Source organism: Epargyreus clarus, unplaced genomic scaffold, assembly GCF_041222505.1.
Source record: "Epargyreus clarus isolate Ecla_fem2 unplaced genomic scaffold, WU_Ecla_fem_2.2 ptg000010l, whole genome shotgun sequence".
Taxonomy (NCBI): Eukaryota; Metazoa; Arthropoda; class Insecta; order Lepidoptera; family Hesperiidae; genus Epargyreus; species Epargyreus clarus.
In genome coordinates, this window is record NW_027332218.1 from 4,390,150 (window position 1) to 4,401,149 (window position 11,000).

The 11,000-nt window shown below is 36.8% G+C and overlaps 1 protein-coding gene across 1 annotated transcript; it reads right to left on the reverse strand.

Annotated features, from left to right (window-relative positions):
- Window positions 1-274: 274 nt before the first annotated feature.
- Window positions 275-10,958, reverse strand: Mcm2 (DNA replication licensing factor Mcm2). Its single transcript, XM_073077137.1, has 15 exons — window positions 10,814-10,958; window positions 10,545-10,714; window positions 9,848-10,014; window positions 9,104-9,293; window positions 8,340-8,832; window positions 7,776-7,979; window positions 6,838-7,069; window positions 6,447-6,538; window positions 6,149-6,234; window positions 5,446-5,613; window positions 4,509-4,670; window positions 3,660-3,810; window positions 2,953-3,052; window positions 2,212-2,351; window positions 275-1,693 (listed from the first exon to the last, which is right to left on the reverse strand). The coding sequence occupies exons 1-15, from the start codon at window positions 10,814-10,816 to the stop codon at window positions 1,406-1,408; spliced, it is 2,646 nt and encodes an 881-aa protein (XP_072933238.1). The 5' UTR covers window positions 10,817-10,958; the 3' UTR covers window positions 275-1,405.
- Window positions 10,959-11,000: the final 42 nt, after the last annotated feature.

Sequence of the window (11,000 nt, forward strand, 5' to 3'; positions counted from 1 at the left end):
ATGCTTATAGAAATGTAATAGACAAAATGATTTTAAGCTCTCAGTAGGATTTAGTCAATATTTATCTAAGCTTTGTAAAAATTTGCAAAGAAATATCTATGTAGACTTACTCAACTATATCAATATCTGTAATTCAATGTAATAGATGGTGTATTTTATTGTAAGACTGTATAGAAGCGGAATATGTTTTCTTACTTTAAATTATAGATTCCTTTGAGTTATTAGAAAAATGTTGTCTCGAGATATTTGGTATGAATGAATTAAACAACTTGGATATGTTTTTATGTTTTATTACAAATCCCTAATTAGGCAATAATAATCAATGTCATGCATTTTGATAAAATTTAAGTCATGAAGTATAAACAAACAAATTAATAACATTTTGTACTCCATGTAAGGCACTTATAATTCTATAATGACTTAATTAACTTAACATTACATTGTTACAAATCAGGTGGGTTTTTATTACACATGAAAGTAATGTGATGGGGTTAAGGCTTTTATTATTTTTTTGATGATTTTTAATTTTACTTCACACCTATTTAGCTTAAAGTAAACAAATGTAACATGAGGGTCGAACAAGTATAGTCTGGAAACAAGTACAGGAGGGAGAGTTTACAATTGGTTGATCAGCTACTTATCTGCAGGAGATTTAACTAAAATGGCTTCGTTGGATGTTGGTGACTGAATGTAAATTGCAGTTCATAATGGTGGCCAAGTTGTTTGTGGTCTTAGGAGTAAACGCGCCACAAGGCAGTATCAAAATCAGATTTTATAAAAACTACAAAGCTGAGTGGCTATGTGATGAATATGGAAATAGCAGCCATTGGTCTTAGGCGGGAGTGACCACACCAAAGTCGATGCCGACCCATAGTGCCTACCCTACAATTTTGGGTATTAAACATAGATCGATATATATGTGGGTATAAATGTATCGGAGCACAAGAGTGCCATTACTTAGCAATCGTGTCGTTAATTTCTGCAATTTTGATAACCAGCCATAAATAAAACTTGTCATTGGCAACTTCATAGTGTTTTGGTTGGAATGTGATGGTAAGATTGAAATAGTGTTTTAATAAAATATAGCTGTCTTTTGTTTGAAGTTGATTACAAATCAAGTGGCATGTGATATAACTTTACAAACTTTTGATAGTCACGTGAGTTATGATTGATTACTAGTAAATAAAACGATTATCATGATTAAAAATAAACTTAATTATATCATTCTAAAAAAAATCACATTAAATTGAGAAGTTTAACACACAGTTGAACAGACAGCTTTAATTGTAACAATTATTTGTATAAATTGAAAATCAAAAATACAAAAATAGCAATTTAGAAAATACATACAAAATTCAAAGTCAATATCACAAACATTTACAATTAAGACTTAACTTATCAATTATTATGTAGCTGTAGGCAACTCCGGCATGGTGTGTATAATCATTTTCCGCTTCTGATCAAAACTGAAGTTATTAATCTTGAATATCCGGCTATCGTAGAAGGGTTTTAGGTCTGATATGTTGATTTGCCTCGCCCGTTCAATTAGGTCTCGTTCAGATATCTCTATAGTTGATTGGGAGTGATTGTGTATCCCTCGCATATAGGCCAACTGGTCCATTGTGAGTTGACGGAGTATGTAGTACAATAGTTCACTGTGGTCCTTCTTGTATGATAGATATTTCTGGAATGTCTGCAAGAATAGAGTATAAGACATGAGAACACAATAATAATGTTTACTCAGATGGAAGATCTTGATACTTGGAAAAACAGTTCTTAAATAAATTGTATCAAAGACTGAGCATGATATTAACAGAGGCCTTTTCTAATTGATCGTATTTTATATCGATTATTAGATTAGAACAGATTAGGTATTTAGTTCATAATAGCATTAATCGACACGCATTTAGTCTTATATTGATGATGGTTGAGCCCTTTGTGGTTCGACTCCGGCGGCACCACCGCCACACCTATTTCTGCCTCATAACAGCAGTGTTAACTGCTGTGTTGTGGTTTAACGGGTGTGATAAGGGAGACATACTTTTCGGAGGCGTTCCAGCTTAGTCCTCAGGGGTAGTGGCACACCTGTGACCCACTTCACGTAGGAATATTTAATCCTACCTGGGGTTGATTACAGATTTCCACGCTCGTCGGCTACTAAATTATAAAAAAAATACAAATAATTTCTCAATATTAAGTAAAGAAACCCACCTGTCTCATGGCCCGCATCACGCTGTACTTCTGAGTTTCGACGAAGCTCTCGAGCATCGTGCGGATGGCCATGTTGACGTCTTCCTCCGCCACTTGCGACCTCAAGTGCATACGGGCGTGCGCTTCGCTCATACGGATCACTGTAACAACACAATACATTATATATATACCCATGGACGCACTGGCGAACTAGGCGTACATACTTTTCCCAAACGTTCCAGCTTAGCCCTTTGGAGCAGCGTCGCATCTGTGACCGATCTCAGGTAGGAATCTGGAGTTAATTACAGATGTCCATGGGCGAAAAAAAGATCCCCGTCCTGATCGAAAATAAGAATGGCACGTCCGGATTTCCGGAGTAGTTCGGAAATTCATCATTTGTGCCTGGTTGGCAGGGAACAAAACCGGAAATATTTTAGGGTGTCCGCTCTTACACCCAGATCATCGACCATTATCACCCCATTGCAGATTAATTGGTAAACATACCTTCAAATTAAGGATAAGTCTATAATATAGTCTTGAATTAGCTAAATACAAGATGGTAGACATTGTATATAGAGAAATTACGATATTGTCCACCATACTTATATACTTCGTATGTTAGACAAGTTCGTAATTTCTTTCATAATGGTATTCGTCATAATTAAAACACCAATGGAGAATATACGCATTGCGTTAAATATAGCATTTACGAGCAGTTTACAAAAATAGTTGTAGTAATAAACATTAAGAGTTTACACTAACCTGATTCAATGTGCCTCACAGTAATAGGTAAGCTGCCAGTAGCAAGAGACTCTTGCCGCAGTTGACTGTACATCTTCGCCACTTTGTCTTGATCCATGTTCTATCAAAAAAATATTAATCAGTTCAATTAAATCTTCAAGTTCTAACAATTTTACATGTAAATGGTGTTAATAAAGATTGAAATGTAAAATGACAGGATTTCTATTTGCCTCCCTCTCATTCTCGATAATATATGAATGGGAAACATATGTATATAAGTACAATCCGCGTAAAACTACTAGTCCGCTCTGAATATAGAAATGAATCACGTCACGTGAGTGGCGGAGCGGTCACCATACCGGTCTGACGCGCAAAGGGTCCCGGGTTCGATCCCCGGCCAGACAGATATCTAAATGATGAATTTAGATTTCTCTTTCTGGGTCTGGGTGTTTGTGTATTTGTCTATGTGTGTGTCCATGGCACCCACGACACAGGGAATCCTAGTGTGGAGCTGTGAGTGTAGAATGCGTTTATTATTATCACGTCGCCATAGCAAATTGTATAATTACACCTGCTCGCAACAAATTCAGAGCGGACTAGCAGTTTGGCATGGACAACACATACATTATTACGGATATCGGGATAATCTTCTTATTGAGACAATATACTAAGAATTATTTCATACAGCATTCAAACCAGCAAAATTGCAGAAATGAAAAGGCCTTTACCTGAAGTTTTGGGTGTACGTTTTCTCTGGAGTAAACAATGTATTTCTTTAATAAGTCCTGTGAGATGGATAGATCGTCATCGGGGTTGTTGTCCTCTAGGGTTGTGCCTTTTTGTGTGGGGTGATGTCTTATATGAGAGCTCACTACAAACCTGTGGGAATTATGCTTATTTATTTATGGGATAGACAGATATTGGGTTAATTATACATTGCAAAAAGTTAAAGAACTTAATTTGAAATCTTTTATTATTTTCGTATTTATTGTTATAGCAGCCACCGTTATACATATATTCTGTAAAATTTCAAGTATCTATCTAATAAGGTTCAAGAGATAAAACCCTATGACAGACAGATAGATGAACAGACAGGCTGAACAGGAGGAACATGCAGGAGAAGAACAGAGGCTTAGTAATAGGGCTCCCTTTTAACCCTTTTTTATTTTTTTATAATATAGTAGTAGCAGACGAGCAAGCGGTCTACCTGTTGGTAAGGTGCTACTGCGGCCCATGAACATCTGTAATTAACCCTAGATAGGATTAGATATTTCTACCTGAGGTCAGCCACAGATGGGCCGCTACCCCTGAGGATTAAGCTGAAACGCCTCGGAAAAGTATGTCTCCCTTATCACCCTTCAACCCAGAAACAGCAGAAGAAGCTTCACAACAGAGTTTGGCACTGCTGTTATTAGGCAGAAATAGGTGAGGCGGTGGTTCTCACAGAGGTTTCTACCACATTCAGTAATAGGATTCCCTTTTTACTCTGGTACAGAACCCTAAAAATGCTCCAGAATGGTGATTAAAAATCAAAGTTAAAACATAAGTTTCTAAACCATAAACCATAAGTTCCTTACTTGGCCAAATGCGCGTCCTGCATAGGATCAGCCTCGTCTCGAACCACGCATAGTACGTCGAAACGAGACAATATCGGCTCGGAGAGGTTCACGTTCTCGGTGAACGTCAGCGACGCGTCGTACCGCCCGCCGATAGGGTTCGCCGCCGCTATTATTGAACACCTGGTGATCATATTTTTATTAATTAAGTCCAGTCATAGTCCTACGGTTATATTATGTGTAGGTTTTTAAATAAAATGCATTTATAGCATATATATATATATTGTTTAAGGATAGTATAAGAAAATCAATATCATTATAAAATAACTATCCTATTGCTAGAATTAAGACGAATCCAATGACACATCATATGTTAAAATCCATCAAGCCATTTAGACTGGAGAGCACATCAAAGAAGCACACACAAACATGAGGCACATACAAAATCCATACGCTTAAAAAAGTTACCCTCCGCAGACATAGATTAGTAAAGATACTTCGCCGCCTTGAAATTGAATGAAGCCAAAAACAGCTTATTATAGTAAGTTCTTTTTTTGAATTCTTGAGAAATAAAAACATTTTTAGAGAAAATTTACGAATAAATAACTAATACTACGTAATTTACATAATAAATAAATAATTATTTCAAATATTTTAGGGACATCTTAGCACGAAGACGTGGCAAAACTTTTTTACGCAACTATTTCAATTCTCAAAACTGGGTACATTTTCTTGTTAGGAGTGAGTAATCTTTACTTATCTATGTCCGCAGTTAGGTAGAAATACACAAGTCAGCTTCTTGAAAATTATACCAGTACACCTGAATTAAAGTGGACCTTCTCTTCAATGTATTGTGACGATGAGCAAGTATGTGTATATGTGTGTGTGTGCACACGCTTGTGTGCGTGTGTGTGTATGTAACCTGTGTTCGTGTTGACGTACTACGTATAGTTGTTACCTAGCATGTAGTGATGTGACGATGCCGGCCTTGGATATCGAGATGGACTGCTGTTCCATGGCCTCGTGTATGGAAGTTCGGTCCTGGTCCGTCATCTTGTCGAACTCGTCGATGAGGCATACGCCGCGGTCCGCGAGCACTAACGCACCAGCTTCTAACGTCCAATCCCTAGATATCACAAGATAGATACAGACTATATTCAAGACAAGTATAGTCCGCGCCAAACTGCTAGTCCGCTCTGAAGTTGTTGCGAGCAGGTGTAGTCATACAATTTGCTATGGCGACACGATTCATTTCTATATTCAGAGCGGTCTAACAGTTTACGCGGCCTATAACAAAGTTTATAAAAAAAATGATATAGTTTTAGTTTTTATCGAAGTCAATGTCTTTATTTGCCTTTCTCTATTTCTGAATATGGGCAACCAGTAGTCCGCGGGCCGATCGTAACCTGGTTCTCGGAACGTTTTAAGAGCGAAAATAGTCATATAAGAAGACATTTTTTCGTCATCATATTTTCTAAGCAACAAATCAAAATCAAATAAAAAAAAAATTAAAAGTAGGTTCTTTACAGAAATCTCTTTCAATGTCAATAAAAATTATTACACTGGGAACATCACATTATAGGGTGTGTGCAAAAATCTTTAATTTTCGTGTCAGAGTGCAGGACGAGTTGCATAATAGTACAAAGACCATTCTTTCTTACCTTGTAGTTGGATTTTTTCGAACGTAAGCAGTGAGACCCACAGCACTAGCACCCTGGCCCGTTGTAAATATAGCTCTAGGCGCAATCTGAAAATAATACAAAAATATTTATATTAAACCGATTTTTCGAAGGTATGTAGGTTTTTAAAATTCATTGAAGACTGATTTAGCTGTGTCCTGCAGAAACTCTGAGGCAACATAGACACTAGTTTAGATTTCTCGATTATACTAAGAGGAGACTCTTGCAGGACTTTTCTATGACACAATATTCATAAGCTTGTTTTAGGTATGTGTGTTACCTTTTCTGTATACTTCAAGAACTGTGACTTTGCAGTACCGGGATCTCCGCATATTAGAACATTGATGTCACCTCTGACTTTATGTTTTTCACCTGGAAATAATTGTAAAAATAAATTACGCTACCTGAAGATATTATGCTGCAAAAAAAGAGTGTACTTGTGTATGTAAGAAGGTATATACATTTTATCATTGAAAGATTTTTTTACTAATAAATAAGCAAAAGAAGATCAATATATTATGTGTAACATAAGCGCGCAATTTCCAACACGTTACAAACTATATGTCGCGTCGGGTCGCGCCATTCCGTCCCACACTGAAAACACACTCTATATAAAATTGTCTGAATACTCGTTTCTTACTTATTATTATATAAAAAAAAAAGTTAATTACCTGGATTTTTCGGTTCACCGCCAAACAGTGCCAAAGCAAGTCCTCTCTTAATATAGTCATGTCCATAGATAGATGGTGCAATACTCTGGATAATTCTTTCCCCAATTTGCGGATCCTTTGACAACTTTACAATATTGGCGACATCCTCATCGGTCAATGATTCCACGATGTGCTTGCAATCCTTAACTACTATGTAGTTAGCTATTATCACTGTTGCAAATACTGGAAAACCCTGAAAAAATACAAAATAATTAACTTCATCAAAGTCGTTCGATCTAAAACTGTTACAAAACTAATCTGTGCTTCAATGCCAGACCTGGTATTTTATTAATGAATAAAAAATTTTTGAAACCCGCACGCGCACCCCACACGCACACATGAATTAACTCGCTGTAGTGTCTTGGCGGCCTGTTTGCGTGTGTGCATAAAACGAGTGGATACCACCCAAACATTCACCCACCCACTACAACTTTTACATCAATAATACAAATTAAAATATAAACTAACTAGCTGACCCGGCAAACGTTGTGTTGCCATATAAATAAATAAATGTTAAGGGTGAATAACCCTTATCACTTAGGGGTATGAAAGATAGATAGTATCCGATTCTCAGTTCTACTGAATTTGCATATACAATTTGGTGAAAATTGGTAAAGCCGTTTCGGAGGAATACGGTAACTAACATTGTGACATGAGAATTTTATAAATAAGATATATAAACGTTGTTCATGCCTATAATTGGCACTCATATGAGCCTTATTATTATGAATACTACTATGTTATAATGTATTGTGTGTTGTTGTTGGATTGTAAATAAAAAAAAAAAAATAGTGTTAACTAATGGAGAATGCAACTAAACATTAGTGCAACTTTCATAATAACTAGGTTTACAATAAAGTTTAAATAAATAAAATAATTACAGAAAAAATATTACATACCTGTTCAGTATTAAGTGATCCATCGTAATTATTAGTATAAATGCCGGTGAGATCCACTTCATCCCCTGGCTTGCACCTGTCACACAGGTCTGCTAGTAGAATGCAGTCTTTACTACGAGGGATTCTACCCGCCGGGATCCTGCCCGGCGACTCTTGGATTGTCACCTTTTGATAGTTGCGGTATACTGTTTGTTCCATATTCACCTGATGAAAACATTGAAATTAATTAAATGAATTCTTCGTCAAGTTTAGTGACTAAATAATAAACTATACATAAAATTACTTACGTAAATGTCCATTGGAAATCAGAGGGAAGAAAACAGTTCATTAGACTATATTTAAACAAGTGAAAATTTTGTTTTTGATAAGAACTAAGTTGGATTTAGCCAGCGATTTAGAGTAAGCTATAGTTAACTTTGACATGAATGAGTACCTCAGAAATCAAAAATCATTACTGTAAATCATACAAACCTGAAGTATGACATATTTCATATGACCATTAACTTTGGAATACTACCACTAATAACTTTGGAATTGATATCTCAGCACAAAAAGTGTACTTACCATGAATGGTCCAGAACTCTGACATTCGGGACATGAGCCTGGCTTGACCTCCGAATTTTGCGACTGTACGAACGGACCCAAAATATAACCGCATCTGTTACAATCGTATTTCACAACAGATAACTGCGGTAAGACACCAGTTGTAGCCGTAATAACACCAACAGTCCTCACTAGCTGATTCAAGTGAAGCTTTCTGAATGTCCGTAATTCTTCTATCAACGGTAAGTCCGATATGCGAACGTGAATTTCTGACGTCACACGTTCATAACTGGGGAATATTTGTAGTACAATTTCCTTGGCTACTTCATCGAAGATCTGCAGCATTTGGAAGGGCGCTTCAGGCAAGAAGTAGGCGAGGACTTGTTCCCTGCGCGCTAGGACGTCGAACTCTATGTGAAAAGAGGCCTGGTTGTGCTCACACATTCGCCTTATACGGTCCTTATACATGTACTGCCCTTTCGAGTTTGTGTATGTACGGAGAAAGTTTTTAAACCTGAAATACATAGTCAAATGTAATTTGTGGAAATGGAGGAACTAATATTTGTATAATGAAACACTGCTCTCTGGAAATAAGTTTATTATTGCTTTAAAATAAAAGTCAAATTCATCATAAGTTAACTCGAATAGTACAAAATGCAAGAGCATACTGACGTCTATCCATTATATAACATAATAACATAATGAATAATAGCTAATTAGTATCTTGATGAGATCAAGATAACATAATAAATCCAATATGATATACTTACTACAAATGCACTTACCGGTTAGCTATTTCCGTCCTGGGTCCTAACATAGACACCCACTCCTTGGTGGTATAGCCCTTTGTGTCTTCAAGGTTCTCAATACTCTCTATACCCTCCTCCACTTGCTCATCCGATCCCGTAGCAGCTTTCTCTGCTGCACGCCGCCGCTTCGCTCTTGGCGCATCAGTGCTTTCCTCATCAGATTCATCTGGAAAAGTATATAGTGCCATGTGAGATAATGGAAGGGCATTTTTTTGTTTTACAATGTTAAAGTTTGAAGCAATAGTGCATCAGATGGTAACTGGCTTCTGTTGCCAATGGACATCTGTAATCAATTCCAGATAAGATTACCAACCTGAGGTCAGATCACAAATGCATTTCGCCCTGTGAGGTCCAAGTTGGAACACCTCGGATAAGTTTGTCTCATTTACCACACCTTTCAAGTGAGAATACAGTGGCTTAAAAATGCTGTATTTATACAAAAATAAGTATGGCAGTGGTACCTTCAGAATCTAATATCTATTCTGCCTGTGTGCATTTGTCTAGGTATAGTCTGCACCAAACTGCTAGTCCGCTCTGAAGTTGTTGCGAGCAGGTGTAGTCATACAATTTACTATGGTGACACGATTCATTTCTATATTCAGAGCGGACTAGCACTTTTAAGTAGACTATACATGGCACCCATGCACAGTTTGGGGCTATGACTGTAGAAAGAATCTTTAAAACATAGTTAAAAAGTGATAATTCTTAACAAATCCATACCATACAGTAGATCCCGATCATCCCTCCTCATCCTGCCCTCATCCCGGTCGCGACGCCGCATCTCTCGCTCAGCTGCCACTCGGTCATCCATCGACATAGCATCGTAGTCATCATCATCCAGATCTTCATTGTCATAACGATCCAACGCCGGCATTGGACGATAATCACTGTAAATGTTGTTTACAAAGATATTAGGTTTAAAGAATTTTATTCTCATACAAAACAGTTTCATTTACAATAAGATACAAAAAGAAATAACTGGTTACAAAAAAGCTTCTGCCTCTGGAGCAGTAAATTTTACCAATATGTAGTAAGGATATTAATGTTTAAACCAGGATCAACGTCTGAAGGTGCTCTCCGAAGCATAATATAATTGTTACACAAAATAATATAATAATAACAACATAACATAAAAAAGGCATACAAGTTTTATTGTTGTGTTGTGCCCACATACATCTTTAATTACACTAAATGCAATCATCCCTTACATATTTTTTTAAGCTGCAGTTATAATCTTGTAATTTAGTCTGTCTATGAAGTACTTCACATTAGTTTCGCTTCTGTAAATACCTTTAAAGTACAAAGACATAAAGAATATTTGTTTCACAAGTTATTAAAGCACTGTTATCACCTCAATTTTGTCTAATACAATGGTTTACAGGTCCATTATTCATATTATATGACTGTTCAAACTCACGCTTCCATATTATCATTAAAGAGTTCCTCTCCATCCTCCTCTTCTTCATCAACAGGGTTATCTCCAAGTATAGCTCCTTCATCTTCGAACATCTCATAGTCCCGCGCCGGTGAAGTCATCCGGGACCTCGCCCCGTCCCGGTCCGAAGGCGTATCTGGCGCCGGAGAACTCTAAACACAAGCACAAAAACTTTAGTAAACTAAACTTCTTTGTCACAACTTTAAAACTTTTTCTTACACTTCACATACTATCTAAGTCACTATACTAACCATTATAACTGAGGTTGATTTCAAACACTATTGTACGTAAATTACAGGACAATGTTGTTTTAATTTAACAAATATTAAATTCAAAACGGTTACAAGCCGACCTGATGAACACAGGTTATTTTCTTGTCAAATGTCAGTTGATTATCAAAAAACGCGCGAAAATGCGGGTTGAACAGATTACGTAAGG